This window comes from Triplophysa dalaica, chromosome 4 (assembly GCF_015846415.1).
Source record: "Triplophysa dalaica isolate WHDGS20190420 chromosome 4, ASM1584641v1, whole genome shotgun sequence".
NCBI lineage: Eukaryota > Metazoa > Chordata > Actinopteri > Cypriniformes > Nemacheilidae > Triplophysa > Triplophysa dalaica.
In genome coordinates, this window is record NC_079545.1 from 18867880 (window position 1) to 18884068 (window position 16189).

Consider the following 16189-nt stretch of genomic DNA (forward strand, 5'->3'; position numbering starts at 1 on the left):
TCTGTGGTTTGTTGACAATATGATTTACTTAAGCCTAACCCTCCCCCCTGCATGTGCTGTATGTTTTCGGAAAACAATCTTACAGCTGTATCTATCTTTTATAAATGTGATCAAACTAAATAATCTTCGAATATATGACGTATGCAATACTACTCTATAGGTACTCGAGATTGATATGAGATTGGTAACACTCTGTGTGTTAGGGCCGCTTTAACACTACAGACTACATTCTCCGTAATCCCTTGCACCCAATCAACCCAGGGATTTCGACATCACCTCTCCAGAGACCCAGCTGATGCAACTTTTAGCAGGATGGTATGCAGAGGATTTATTTAAAACCTGCAGACTGGTGAGTTGGAGCGACCCAGAATATAACCATTTATTTCTGTCGGGATTAGATGATGTGCTATTCGAGTCCTCCAGGCAGTGGGATGTGAATTCTACAATGGGCAAAAGCGATGAGTAAGAGTACAGTAATCATGGAATCCCGGCCGTAAATGGCGGCCCAGAATGCCTGTATCCTCCGCAGTCCATCTCTCCAAACCCTGAGACATGTCTAACTAGGTGCGTGAGTCTGCAACATCGTCCCCCGCCGTTGGAGTTCTTCGAGGGCTATGAGGGAAGCCCCGTCCCTACTCTCACGGCTGAGGATGACATTGATTTTTGGCTGCTCCTGCCCAGCCTTTCCTTGCCCCTGCTGGTCCCGTCCAGCCTTTCCATGCCCCTGCAGGTCACACCCAGCCTTTCCATCGTCCCGCTGGTCCCACCCAGCCTTTCCATGCCCCCGCTGGTCCCGCCCAGCGCTTCCATGCCCCCCCAGCTCTCCCTCAGCAGCCAATTTCCTTCGCCAGTCCCCAAGCTCCCGCCCTCCCTCAATCTGCCTCCTTAGCTTTCATCAGCCAGTGAGTCAACCCTGGTCCTGTTGGCACCCGGAAATCCCTAAGCTCACCCTTAGCACCGTTAGGTAGATGAGCCTCAGGATCTCCAGCCGCCATCTACCCCTGAATTGGAGTATCCCATGTCCCAGCCCTCAGCCTCTGAGACCCAGACTCCATCTCAGTCCTTCGACCCATTGGCTATACCTCCACTCCTGCCTCCCTCGTCTTCGCCGTGGCCCGTCATTCCTCTGGCTTTACAAAGCTCCCTCGTCGACCTTCAGCCGCCTCACGGCTCCTATTCTCTGGCTATGCCTCGTCTCTCCACCCCTTCAGCTCTGTCAGGCTCCTAAATCCCTTCAGATCCACCTCCATCCTCAGTCGCTCTAGCTCCGCCGCGGTCTGCCGCGTCCATGTCTTCGCCTCGGTCGCCTGAGCCATTGGCTTTGCCTCAGACCTTTGGACCTTTGGTGTCGCCTGTGCTCTTACGCCTGTGTTGCTCCACCCTGGACACCTCCCTCATCGTCTCCGTCACAGGTCCCCAGGGTTTCGTCTTGTCTGCTCTCCACCATGGCTACTCCTTCGACTCCGCCCTGGGATCTCCTCCTGGCTGGTCTCTGGGTCATCATCCTACTGAACCTGTTCTGTACACTTCCCTGCCTTCTCCCTCCATCTTCACCTCCTCAGCCCTATGGACTACCCCTTGCCACTTTCCCTTTGTCCACCCCTTGTCCTGAGACCCCTACCCCCTCCTGTGTTGGTTCGTAAAGAAGCGAGGACATGCCTGCGGGGCATCCCATCTCCTCTGTCACCCACGCCCCCCAGCATCAGCGCTTTCTCCTAGTTTCACCTGCTTCCTTTCACCAGACCTTTAACACCACGGACTACACTCCCCATAATCCCTTGCACCCAACCATCCCATGATTGCACTCACACCTGGACACTATTTATACCATGTGTTTTGCTGTGTTCGTTGTCAAGTCTAGTTGTATTTACACTAGTTCAGACTTTTTCTACATGTGGATGTTACCTGTAGTTATTTATTTACCCGTGGATGTTACCTGTTAAAATAAAATTCAGCTCTTTGTGTGGGAACATCTATCTGTCTGTGTTGTTACATGATTAATCTGATTTTTTTTATTAACTTAATAAAATAAACATTTATAATAAACAAAATTTAACAAACATATTTGAATTTTTTTAAAACATTGAAGAAATAAAAATATTAAAATAAATATGCCTATTTAATATTTTTTTTACAAATGATTTAATCAAACTGCTTGTTTGTCTTGACTGCAAGGTTTGCATTTGTTATACAAATGAGCTCATAAAATATTTCAAATCAATATTTTGTGCCCAATTATTGAATAGTACTTGGGTAATAAGCAGGAGTTTACACACTTGTAATGGCAAAATATGCCTCTTTAATGTGTCACAAGATTACCCTGATAACTGTCTGTACATTATCTCTTGAAGAAAATATTTTGGTTAAACATTTAATTTTATACTTTTAAAAATATACTTTCCATGTTGAAAACTGCCTTAAACACACAGATAATACTTGCTGGGTGACATGATTGTTAATGCTACCCTACAAAATTGCCATTTAAAAAAGACAAATAAATCAAAACTGTGTCATGTGTGATTTATTATGAAAATGGCCAGAACACTTCCTCAAACTGTATATGAATCTACATGTTTTACAGAAGTGTCTGAAACCACCAAAATGTTCGAACATTACATGTCTGCTGCGCATTGACTTTGAATTTGAGAGCATGGAAGACGAGAGAGAACGGATGCTAGCCTCCAATGTTCCATTGACGTAAACTTCTAGTGTCCAGGGTAATCACATTATTTCTATAAGAGCCGAGGTCTGGATGGTACGATTTAGGAACATCCATCCCTTATTAGACTGCTCATCAAGGACCCCAGAGGACTGCTCGCAGGATAACATTTGTGGAGGATGCCATCTTACAGGAGAGAAACAGAGACGTGAGCTTTTGATCTATCGAGAAGTCATCCAGCGGTCATTACAGTCAGTATGCTGCAGATGCTGTTTTCAAATGTGTGGTTTATGAAATCAAGATTCCTTCCACAAAGGAAATCCACAAAGCATTAGAAGCTCTTTGGAGGTCAATAATGGCAACACACTGGCACAAAGAATACGAAATAAAACCAGATATTGCTTCAATGTATTATTCGTAACAATAGCAATTTCACCCCAGCGTCAAATGTGGTAAGAGAAAGTTGAGTTTTATTTTTTAGGTGGCTGCTCTTCCAGTAAATCACATGAGCGGCATGGACTTGGCTCCCTCATGTGGATCCAAAAGTGATCCATCTCTGCTCCCGGAGGGGCTATTTTTAAACATTTAACAGCAGATCGATCAATACATCAATCGCACGAACAATGCAGTGTGCTTGAGTGCGTGGTCACAACACACCTCACAGATCACAGAGTTCGATATTGCTCTCTGACCATCAGCCCCAGGTGTACCTCGCTGGTTTAGACAGCTATAACTCAGGGGTAATCTTAAATACATGCGACACAAACAAGCCGAATGCCTGGGATCAAACTAACACAAATCACTGTGCTTGGGTTTAAACACACACAGCCTCTGTAGCGTATGAAATTAAGACTTAGGAATAGAGAGTTTTAAAAAATTCATTAGACATGCCCCAAAAATAACCGGATGTCTGAGTTGAATATTCCAGATATATCACGCCATTTCGTTACAACATTTTCGATGGCTACTCTTGCAAATAAGCCGCGCGTTGATCGGAGCCTAACAGAGCTCCATTAGAAAAGAGAAAATGAGGAAGCGTATTGATCTCCAGAGAGAGGCCACTGATCTGATCCGTCTATTCCTCTCTCCAGTCCGAAATCTGCAGCGCGGGGATCTAATTAGAGAGGAGATGGTGACGCTTACATGCGCAATTGCTCTCTACCAATTTATCCCTGAACTGAACCAGCACGCAAGCAGCAGATTTTGAAGCTGCTTAATAAAAACGACTGTGATTGGTCCGATTGTCTGTTTTGGGGGAATATTATATGAATGGAATAGAATATGAATAGTTGTGCTGTAAGCGCAGATATTAACTGGGGCATTGTTCTCATTATAATCTCATTCCACATTTTCCTCTGCCTGTCTTCCTGTCTGCTGAGGTTTAAGAGCTCTGTCTGAGGATTGTCTCTGGGGAAGATCTGAAAAGGGGAGATGAGGTATGCCATTAGAGCCCACCCCAGAGACTATGTTCTACCTCATGTAGTATCATGAAGTCATCGCTGCATCTGAAGAGAAGCTCTTATGCACGCCAACAGAACCCAGGGACTACTGTGCTTTCCCTGTGTTTACACAAGCAACTATTTACATGTATCCCTTACTACAGTATTTGTCGGCTTGCTTCAACGTGTAAAAGTTGTTTACATAAATGAAAAATTGAAAATCACCCTCAAGTCATTCCAAACCTCCGTGACTTTTTGCTCATCAGAACAAAACAATTTTTTTGTAGAAACGTCGCCACAGTGGGAAAAAGAAAAAGAAAGAGTCGGACAAGTTTTGAACAACAAGAGGGTGAATAAATGATGACAGAATTTTTACTTTTTGGTGAACTATCCTTAGTTAAAAACAACTGCTATATATATATATATATATATTTAGTATATAAATATATATATATATATATATATATATATATATATATATATATATTAGTGGTGGGCATAGATTAATTTTTTTAATCTAGATTAATATAGATTACTTCCAAGATTAATCTAGATTAAAATGGCTCATTTGAATTCTGCCTTATTCATTCAGAATATGTGTGCTACCCAAATAATGACTAAAAGTAAGTCTTTGAGAACGGGTTTCTCAAGCCAGGTGGCGCATTAGACCAGGGGCTCATCTCCTGTTTCCAAAATGCATCACAAACTGCTTGAGAAAGCTGTTCTACTATGATAATTGGTGATGAAAATTAAATTATGTTCAATAAGATTAACTTGTGTTTACTTCCGAATTAGCTAAGGGATGATTTGCGTTTAGGTGGTACTTGAGACTGGAAGAGCTCCTACAGTACATTTACATTTAGTCATTTAGCAGACGCTTTTATCCAAAGCGACTTACAAAGAGTGAGGGAGCAACAAGCGATATGTCATACAGGAGCCATAATACATTAGATCTCAATACAAAGTTACTGGTTTCAACTAAAGCTAGACCACTACCTGTTGAGAGAAAGTGTTTTTTTAAAACCAATTCTGGATTGCACAAGGTGCAAACAACCTTAGTCTTGTCGATGTTTCTATTGGGAAGCTTCTTAAAAATTAATATTCCCTGAAGCAAACCCGGCGGCTTCATAGCTGCATCCATGTTAGCACGTCACGTTTGATGCGGTAATTTCACAGTAACGTTATGTTGTGTTCAGACCAAACGCGAATGGCGTGTCAAGCGCGAGTGATTTATGTGTTAATGCAAAGAGCCAATAGACCTACTTGCGGCGCGAATCGCGCGAATGAAGCCCTGGTTATGAGATGATGAGGCGGCTTCTGCTTCCGCGAATGACGCGAATCACGCGAGTTGAAAAATCTCGTTCTCGCCCTGTACAGTGCAGTTAAAATGGTATACATCCGCGCTAAAATATCAAGGTGAAAGTCATCATAGCTTGCGTAGTATAGACCCAGCTCCCAACCCAATTTTGAGAATAGATTAACGGCAAAAAATTTTTTATCGCGCGATAAGAGTCTACGCCGTTAACGGCCCACCACTAATATATATGTATGTTTCTTCTGTTTAAAGCAACAGCTCACTAATAAATAGAAAACATTTCACCCGGAATGCACTTGGCTTCAGACTGTACATAGCACACTATTATTAGCAAACATTACTGAATATCTACCAAAGATCTCTCCTTCTTTTCCACATTCATTATTGATACCAGTCTGTCAGACCATAGAACATTTGAAAAGTAACAAACACTACTGGAATTTCAAACAGGACGGGTTCTTTGGTCAAATGAAACAAAAAAATGAGCTTTTTTAGCAGCAAACACTCAAGATGGGTTTGGTGCACACCTTGATAAAACGTACCCCATGTGTTAAATTATATATACTGCTGTATCTTTAATGTTTTAGGCCTCATTCTCTGCTGGAGATCCTGGAGATCTTGTTCAGATAGGTGGCATCATGGATTCTAGCAAATACCAACAGATAAAAAATCAAAACCTGACCACGTAATCGGTTTGGATCTTCCAACAGGATAATGATCTAAAAACAAACCTCAAAATCAAAACAAAATGGGTCAAGTAGCACAAGACAAAGTTTCTGCAATCCCAGTTCCCTGACCTGAACCATATAGAAAATGAGAGGGGAGAACTGAAGAGGAGAAGCACTAACATGGAGCTGGAAATCTGAAAGGTCGAAGTATTTTATACGAAGGCATGGTCTCTGATCTCTTGTCAGGTGTTCCATAAACTCATTAGGCCAGGGGTCTCAAACTCACATTGGCTGGGGGCCATTGCTTTGACTGACATCTCATAGGAGGGCCGTTTTAACATTGAAGCACAAAAATATCTTGAAATTTACTTTAACAGCTGAGATGTTAGCTCACATTTCTTTTAAAATACATTACTAACATATTTGTGTCATGCTTAACAAAAATACAAACAACAGTGTCTGTGCATTGTTATATAATTTACATTTTTTAACAGTTACCTACTTTATTTTAACTTAAGTAACTTATCAAAACTGTGCTGAACCTTACACAGAACAACTGCGATCTCTGAATACATTTGCAAACTATTATATTTCTTGCCCGACACTTGGCAGCGCCTCTGCTCACACAACTGAGCCACGTTTGCCCTGATGGAGATCACAGTTGAAACCCTGAGCACAGCTTCAAGATGAGCATCACTAAGCCTGGACCATTCTGCCATCTTGCATAAATCTGTTCACCTCTGTTCTTAACTCAAAAAATCTCTTCAAGACAATTTCCCTGCTGAGCCAGCGTACCTCAATAAAGTAAAGTACATCCCCATATGTTGCCTCAATTTCTTCCGAAAAGGGTCGAAACTGGCGGTGATGTAAACTTCTTGAACAGATGTAATTGATGCATCTTAGGACAACAGATATGATGTGTTCATACTTTAAGCATTTGTTGCAAAGTGCCTGCTGGTGTATAATGCAGTGCAGAACAACTGCTTGATCTGCATTTCCTCTTCCAACTTTCTTTGTACCAGCGCTACCAGTCCCTTTTTTTCCTTTCATAGACGGGGCGCCATCGGTAGTAATGCCAACTAGTCTGCTACACGTCAAACCTGCGCGTTCAATCGCGTCGCACAGCTGCTGAAATATATCTTTGGCTGTCGTATGGCCGTGCATTGGACACAAACTCAGCAACTCTTCCGTCACCTCAAACTGGTCATTAATACCTTTGATGAAAATAGCTAGCGGAGCAGTGTCAGTTTTGTCTGTACTTTCGTCAAGCGCCACAGAGTATGCAGTGAAAACTCTAGCTTTCCCGCGTAGCTGATCATAAATGTCACTCGATAACTGGGTAATCCGCTCTGCCACTGTATGTGCCGATAAAGAGAGATTGTTTAACATGTTCTTCTTTTCATATCAGCGACCTTCAACATGCGGTCCTTCATACACTGCCCTTCAGTGGATGGCTCGCCTGCTTTAGCGATCATTTCACTCACCACATAACTCGCTTCATCGGCAGCATCAGCATCCTTTTTGGCTCTGTGGAAAAGGCTTTGCTGGGACGTTAGCTCTCTCTGCAACTGTGTGGCTCGTTTTTTCTCTATTCTTCCTGGTACTTCTCATATTGGTCTCCATGTTGAGAAATGACGCTTGAGATTGTATTCCTTCAGAACAGCAACTTTTACTTTGCATATCCGACAGGGGGCGTTTCCATTAAACTCCACAAAAGCACTGCAGTGTCCATCTTTCTTGAAACAGTCTGTGTTCATCATCCACTTTCTTTTTTGGTTTGGAATTAGACATATTTTCGTTCACAGTCAAACAATAAATAAACTGCTAAAGCCCAGAAACCAGCTAACGTCTTATCACGGCTGCCAGCATGCGCAGGTTTTTTTTTATAACCTTGCTTTTGTTTCTAATACATATTAAATTGTGTAGTTTAAATTGCTATTCAACAACTACAAAAAAATATAATTTAAAAAAGAATAGTATTTTTGCGGGCTGGATTCGTTATATAGTTGCGGGCCGGAGGGAGGGGTCTGATAGATTCCAGACCATGTGCTATTCTGTCTTTATAGCATCTTGTGCTTTCACAGCCATCAGCGCCTGCTATGTGAAGATAATGGATGGGGAAAAAAGAGGAACGGACCCTTAACAACATGGTTTCGAACTAATAACAGGAAACGGCACTTCACCACATGGACCAGCTTCTTCTCCTTCCCAACATCTCAATCAAACATGTCCCACATTAACCTTCCCGACACTTACTAAAGATCTTTTATTCATATTACCTTGCTGTCAGATTCACAGTCTCTATGTGATAGATAGTAGACCAGTCACAGATTCTATATGCCCTCCAGAAGCACAGGGCTAAATTCAACACTAATAGCTTCATAGGACAGCGTGATTAATCACGATATTTTTGGCCATGGTGAGAGGAAGGAAAGACACTGGGTAATTAAAAACCAGACATGGATATTATTCATTTTGGTGTACTAAGGATGAACCGTGGCACCCTATAGCGATGGATCAGAAATGAAGTGAGCATAATTCACAGCTTAATTGACAGAAGGGATCTTAGGCAGCGCCTATAAAGAGAAACAGGACACCAAATATGCGAGAATGAGAAATAATAAGAAACAAAGTCATATTTACAAGGTATCCGCTTGATACAAGCATAAAACCTTCATCTCTGTTTTCTGCTTTGTTTTGCAAAGTGAAGGGATATCTAGAGGGATATCATTAATGTTTATACTCCATGGTGTCCAGCCAAGGGTGGCACGCATCTACTGATCCTGTATCACTGCAGCAGCATGGTGCTACTTCTGAGAGCACAGGGTTCATGAAAGGTCAGCATAACCAAGCAGCAAGACATGAGAGATTGAAGCCCAGTATGATGCTCTATATGACATTTAGCCAAAGATTCGAGCAGAGCAGTACAGATATTGTGCTGACAACTGACAATAGACATAACATTTAACTGACTAACAATATTTTAGTTATGGCTGTATATTGACCTTAAAGTATATACTGAATGTGAATTCCAGACTTTCAATCAAAATATAACTCAGTAACTCCTGCTTCGAGCACAGATCTGAGTATGGCCTGGCTCATGGCTCCGCATCAATTTGCTAAAAGTCAGTGATTTTCATTATTGAATTCATTTTCTGTGCATGCTGGAACAAAGTACGAAGAACTTATAAAACTAATCTAAATTCAATTTACTGCTCGGCAAGTAATATATAATATATATGCCTATATGGCACTCAACTGATCGTTTTTTACATTTATAGTAACTTTGCCCAAAAAGTGAACATACTGTAGGTGATACAGGAGTAACTTATCACCTCATTGCAAACTTTTATGAATAAGAATACTTCACAATTTCATTTGAATACTCCAAAAGTAAAATTCCAAAGTATTATTATTAATTTTACTCCAGAAGTGTTGTTCGAAAAGTAATGATACAAAAATGAACAAATCTGTGCTAACAAATACATGCTGACGTTTAGCATAAAAAGTAGCAATCACTCATCGCTCGGTTTGTAAAAACAAGCTCTAACCACCGGTATGTTAATATACTTACAATGGAAGTCCCTGTGGAACTTTATAGAAATAGTGGAATAATTGTATTTGTTTTATATGTATACAATTTTATTACAGGAGTTGGAACAGTGTATTTTTTAATTGAAATATCCACGTTTCCAACTCATGTAATGGTTGTGTAAAGTTTAAAAAAGGAAGTAAGGATGTATACTAATAGGACACATACATCTGGCTGACATCGTATTGATTGTTTGCTCATCTGCATTCTTCTGCCTGATCTCATATAGTCATCTAGATTCTTGAAGATGTCTGTAAGATGTTTATGCTTTAGAATGTATGAAAAGTTTACATTTACTTCAACATTTATGCACTTGGGAGATGCTTTTATCCAAAGCGACTAACATTGCATTATCCTATACATTTATACATAGGTATGTGCAATCCCCTGGGTTTGAATCCACAACCTTGCGTTGTTAACGCAATGCTCTTACCACTGAGCTAAAGGAAAGCTTTATTTAAAAAAAATCTAAAATCGTCTTTTTAGTTATGTTATCATGTTTTTATTGTGTTTTATTTTGTTAGTTAGCTGTATTGTTTTAGTAATTATGGCTTATATCAAAACAAACCAACTGCAGTTTGATTGATATTAATAAGAATGCACAATAAAAAACAAGATTTTTTAATTTTATTTTAACTGAGTGATCTCTTTTTGGAAATAAACTCTTTATATGTAAAACTGCCGTTTATAAGACTTTTATCAGATGTTTTCACACAGCAGAAGTTTTCCACATCTCCAGATCTTTAGCAGACATCTTATAGATATACCTGTGCTATCCGGCGAACCAGTCCTACCCAAAGCCGGGACTTTAACTGTCTATGACTACGCCAACTAGCATCTGTACACCAACTAGCGTCTGTAGATTGATGTTTACACATTGCATACACTAGATGTCTTCTGTTAGATTTACATAGAGAAAAAACAACTCACAAGAAATATGCCTGTAACTGCAAATTGATCAACCTAGAAAAGTAGTCTTGTCGCAACAAAATTGCCAACTTAAAAAAAAAATGTTTCACGAAAGAGTTAATAAAAGTGTTTTATCAAGAACGTAACATGTTGTCAATACAGTTTGGACCTAAAAATGTGTTTAACACAACAAGCTTGTATATTATACTCACATTGTAAAGGATGTCCACCCATCCCTCCATAGTGATACACTGGAAGACAGTGAGCACAGCGAACAAGATGTTGTCAAAGTTAGTTATGCCGTAATTCGGACCGATCCAGTATTCTTGACAAACGGCGTCATTCTCACACATCCGCGCTGGTGCTTCTGTCCCACAGGGGAATTCAGCTACCTGCTCCCCTGAAAGAACGACATTATTGTCAAGCCATACCACATCTGTAATCCTTACAGCAATGGCATATAAGTGCTCAAAATAAACCACAATCTCCATTAGTGGGTCGAAGGTCACATACCGGTACTGTTTTTGAAGCAGGAACGGTGAAACTTGCCCATGTAGAAATCTAGACCGATGATGGCAAACATGAGGATGGCAAAAAAGAGAAGGAGACCTATCTGAAGCAAAGGTACCATCGCCTTCATGATGGACTTCAGAACCACCTGGAGACCTGAGCACAAAGATAGAGAATGTGCGCTACACAATTAAAAACAAACAAAATGTTAAATACATGTTTTGATAAAAAGAATCTGCTAAATGAATAAATCTAAATAGCGTTAAATAGGAATAGCCTCACTTAAGTTCAACCACAAGACTTGTTAGCTGTAATTTCACCCATCAGTGCATTCCAGAATGTTTCTAAAAACAATTTAAATTGTGTTATTGTTCTGTGGTGACTTACTGGGAATTCCAGAAACCAGTTTGAGCGGCCGCAAGACTCTCACTGCCCTGAGTGTCCGCAAATCAAAGTCTGGGCCCACTATGGTCAGTATCCTGTGGAGAATACACACAATGATACAGCATGTGTAAATATACACACTATGTAAGGAATTGCATGTAAAAGTCAAACTTAAAGGGATAGTTCACACAAAAAGGAAAATTCTGTCTTTATTTACTCACCATCAGGTTGTTTCAAAATGACTTTGTTCTGTTGAACACAGAGAAAGATGTTTTGAAGAATTCTTGTAAGCAGTTCTTAGACACCATTGACTACCATAGTAGGAAAAATGACAATGGTAGTCGAAAGTGCTCCAGAACTGTTTGCTTTCCTGCATTCTTCAAAATATCTTATTTTGAGCTCAACAGAACAAGACATTTATAAAGAAATGTTTCCTACTATGGTAGTCAATGGTGGCAAAGAAATGTTTGGTTACAAGAATTTTTCAAAACATCTTTCTCTACCATGTATCTCTCTATTAAAAAAGAAACCTTTTGGATAGATAGATATTTGTCTGATGTCTGGACTCTATAAAAATGGGTTTAGTCAAATATAAACAGATGACTCAAAATATTAGTAATAAATACATTCTCTGATATGCATACTGCATGCTCTCCCCTTAGAAAAAGGATAACTGATCTACTTAATATGATGACAGCCCTGAAAAAAAGTGCTGTAACTGCTATAAGTGAGTATCTCAAAATGTCCGCCGAGACAAATGATGTAAGTTTGGGACCACATTTTTTTTATTATGTTTAATGTCACACTGTTTAAAGCACAGAAATGACTCTTTACCACTATGACCGAGGGTGGATTAAAGGTTGATCACAAAAGGTGTCACCTAGATGTTACACAGACATGAGTAGGTCTCACTAATATGAGTGTCTTGTGACAACGGGTCAAAATCTATCTCTCTAACTGTATATTGACATGCTTCCCTGATGACAGGTCAAAGCTGAACTGTAGAAAGAATCTTTCCAATGCTCCTGGGTACAATCACACCTTTAGAGTCTCTCCCTCTCTTTTGGTTGCTTGCTCTCTCTCTCTCTCACACACACACGACTAATAAGAGCTCTGACCATTCTCTTTTCTGAGGCTTTCAAGTGCAAAAAGGCAGAGGAAAGGACACTTTGCATTAATATATTAATAGCTTTCACTTTATCTCCAGTTCTCTTACGTTCTCTCATATCTCTGATGTGCGCCACTCTGATCTTTAATATGAAAACACCATACAGAAGAGCTTGGCCTCACAGAGAGGGAAAGCCCTGCAAAATCACAGCCCACAGAACAGCTTGGATCCTCAGATGGTACAGGGACACAGTGACAGCTCACTAAATGGGCTCGGGCAAGGCTGAAGGCAGATTGATGTTTGCTCGGAGGACAAAAAGAAATTAAACACACAGACCTTTCTCCTGTTCCTTTAGATACAGGTCCAATAATTAATATTAGAGAAATGAAGTGATAGAAGTCTTTGCTGTTCAGAGAATATAACCCCATTTGAACTGTTCAAGATGTTCTGCACATTTGGTGCATCACAGTAAAATCGAGGTGTAAAAAAAACGAATTAACACTCAGAGTATAGCCTATATATAATCCACATTTAGGATTATATATACACTCTGAGAGTTAATATGACTTGCGATTTTGCTGTGTCAAAGAAGGATTGTTTTTAGCCAAAGATGAACATTTCTAAACCAAAGAATTTTCAATGTCAGATTGAACACACTGTTTTATTGCTTTGTCTTCTTGTTAAATTTGATCTACACAAAACCAGAACCATTCATTTTCTATTAATTTAAGAACATGTCAAAACCTTTAAATTCAAAGGCTCCTAAAACATTTAACATCCTCGAGTCTGTTGTAAGGCTTCTTTAAGTTTAATTATATATTTCTGATTATTTAAATTGATATATTTTATTGATTTGTGTAGCTTTTGTTACCTTTTGTCATGTCTGTTTGCCCCCCTGTTTTGTTGTCTCAAATAAAAAAGAACTTTATTAATTGAGGGTCAGACTTTCTTTTTTAATTAAACTCTGTTAATGCTCCATGAAAGAATGAGAGAAATCATTCAATCTCACATCTTCAATTTTAAGCGTAACTTTTCTTATAATTTTCAGCCCTAACTAACTCTGAAAATGTATAAAGCGTACTAGTAATTTGCTCTGTTGAAATATTAGTCGTGGACAGCTCATAACAACATTGAGATATGAGCATGCTCTAGACATCCACAGGGAACTCCAGCGCTCAAGCATCACAGTCTGTAAGATATGATTCTGCTATAGAAAAAAACTCTGCGTTGGCCTTTGAAAGGACTGTGAGTGTAGAACACGCTAGAAAAAGATCAGATGTTGGATAAAGGATTCAGTATAATCACAGACTAGATCAAGAATCCCTCAGCACACATGAACTAACTATACATCATTCTGCTGTCATATGCTTACAGAGGCCGATTTAAGATCATCTGTAGCAGGCCGATGAGACATGGTGGAACTCAATTAAATCCTAATGCTTGACGTAAGAACGGTAAATATGTCTGAAATGCTTAAAGAGATAGCTTAAAATAAAAATTATGTCATTTATTTGCTTTCATATCATTGAAAATCTTCTTATTTCTCATTTGAAGAGATTACTCTGGCAGTTAGAATGCGAGCCAAGGATTCATCTTCAAGTCTTAACAATTTATCTGTGACCCACATCTCCTGAGTTATTTCTGAAAAATACTCAATGCACAAAACTGCTGAATGTGATACCTGATGCTTGTGTCTGTATTAAGCCACTGTGTGACAGGAATAGGGCCACACGGTAGTGCACCTTTGGTTTGGTTGAGTTTAAGCAGGATTATTCTTGGCATTCAGACCTCTCTTTTTGCAATAATGAACAAGGTTGAATCATTATAAGAGCTGCACCCAAAACCCATTAAAGTTTCATAAACTGCCTTTAGGAAAGCGTTCAATTTTCAAACGGTCTGAGAGGCTTCTACACTAATTATAGGATGAGGGCTTGCACCTAGAAGATACTGAGTACTATTTTAAAGTTCGAGCTAGATAATGTCACAGTGGACTTCGCATGTTCAGACACTGTGTCCCACATTTGCCAGCAAACAGGCACAGAGCCACAAGCAGAGGGGGTTATGGAAATTCAAAAGCCTGACCCAGGCACAGAATCCTCAGCTTGAGTATATAGTGTAAAAATGAAAAGACTCTCAAGGCACCATTTGGATGTGCACAAATATCACATTGGCAGAACATTCTGGACAACCCTTAGGAACCCTTTCAGTACTTCAGTGACTAACTCCAGCAGTGTGTCCAACAAAGTGTTTTTAAGCGGCTTCTGGAAACGACACCTGTTGCCGCTTCATTGAGCTATTGAAGGCACGGTTTGGTTGCGATGCTACGAAATACCCACTGAAGTGTTTGAAGTAACAGTTTATGTTGAGAGTTTTGGAAATTATAAACAACAACATGTTCTTACTAAAAAGCAGATGCTAAAGACAGACAGATGGATAAAAGATGGCCGAAATGCCTTGCAGAGATATTTAAGCAAACACAGTCACTTATGTTCTAAAAGAATAAGAGGCCATCCACACGGAGACGCATTTAGATGTATGCATAAAGATTTTGTATCGTATCTGCGTTTCTTCCAGACGAATCCGCCGTTTTGGGAACCATAAACCACTATTAAGTTTATGCGCATGCTCCAAGTCTTCTTCTCCATTTTTAGTGCATCTCTGTGGCAGAATTACAGCGCCACATACTGATTTGGTATCTACATAGTTTTGAATTGGTTTTAGTGGTTTCGAGTGTACGCATATATTTCTTGAGACAACGATGTTAAAAGGGAAAAAAAGATCGGATAGGGAAAGCTCTGGCTTCGTGAGGATGTGGCCTTAAAGAGATGCAACAAAAACGGCAAGTTTTGTTTTTGTCAAAAACATGTAAGTAAATGTGGATTAGGCCTGGCCGTGTTAATCCAATCTAATAGACCTGTTGCTGTCCATTTTTTCATTAATATTAATCTAGAAACAATATTGACAAGTAAAACACTCACTGCTATTGGTTGGATAACTTTAGTAGCATTATTACACTCTATACAAACAAACATGTTGAGCTGAAAAGAAACAAACAAGATCAGTTAGGGGACAAAATTCTGTCACCATTTACTCACCCTTGTGCTGTTTCAAATCTGTATAAATTTGATGAAAGATATTTGGAAGAATGCTTGTAACCAAACAGTTCTTGGCCACCATTGACTACCGCACTAGAAAAAATTGACAATGGTAGTCAAATGTGCCCCAGAACTTTTTGCTTTCCTACATTCTTCCACATATCTTCTTTTGTGTATTTGACAGAACAAAAAAAATTATAAAGCATTTTTCCCACTACAGTAGTCAATTGGGTCCAATAACGGATGGTAATAAGCATCCATCCAAATATCTTCCTCTGTCTTCATCAGAACAGAGAAATTATACAGATTTGGAAAACTTGACGGTAAATAAATAGAGAAGGATTTTTTTATTCTGGTAAACTATCCCTTTAAGCTGAAATAAAAATTCATATATATTGTTAATTGTATTTTTTCTATTGCAATGTGCTTGTTTGGTCTTCATTTTATTAGTAAATCTGGTCTTAAATAATTGCTTGGAAGTTTTACTTAAATAAATAATATATTATTTGA

At 39.5% G+C, this 16189-nt stretch overlaps 1 protein-coding gene across 8 annotated transcripts in view; it reads right to left on the reverse strand.

Moving 5' to 3' along the window:
- The window catches only part of cacna1ba (calcium channel, voltage-dependent, N type, alpha 1B subunit, a), a 96865-nt gene that overhangs the window by 60984 nt on the left and 19692 nt on the right, over positions 1–16189 (reverse strand). For all 8 annotated transcript variants that reach the window (XM_056744950.1, XM_056744954.1, XM_056744949.1 and 5 more), the window contains exons 4-6: positions 11480–11571; positions 11096–11248; positions 10795–10982 (exon numbers count right to left, since the gene is read on the reverse strand). In XM_056744950.1, coding sequence (XP_056600928.1) covers positions 10795–10982; positions 11096–11248; positions 11480–11571 — 433 coding nt within the window. The remainder of the gene's footprint in view (positions 1–10794; positions 10983–11095; positions 11249–11479; positions 11572–16189) is intronic.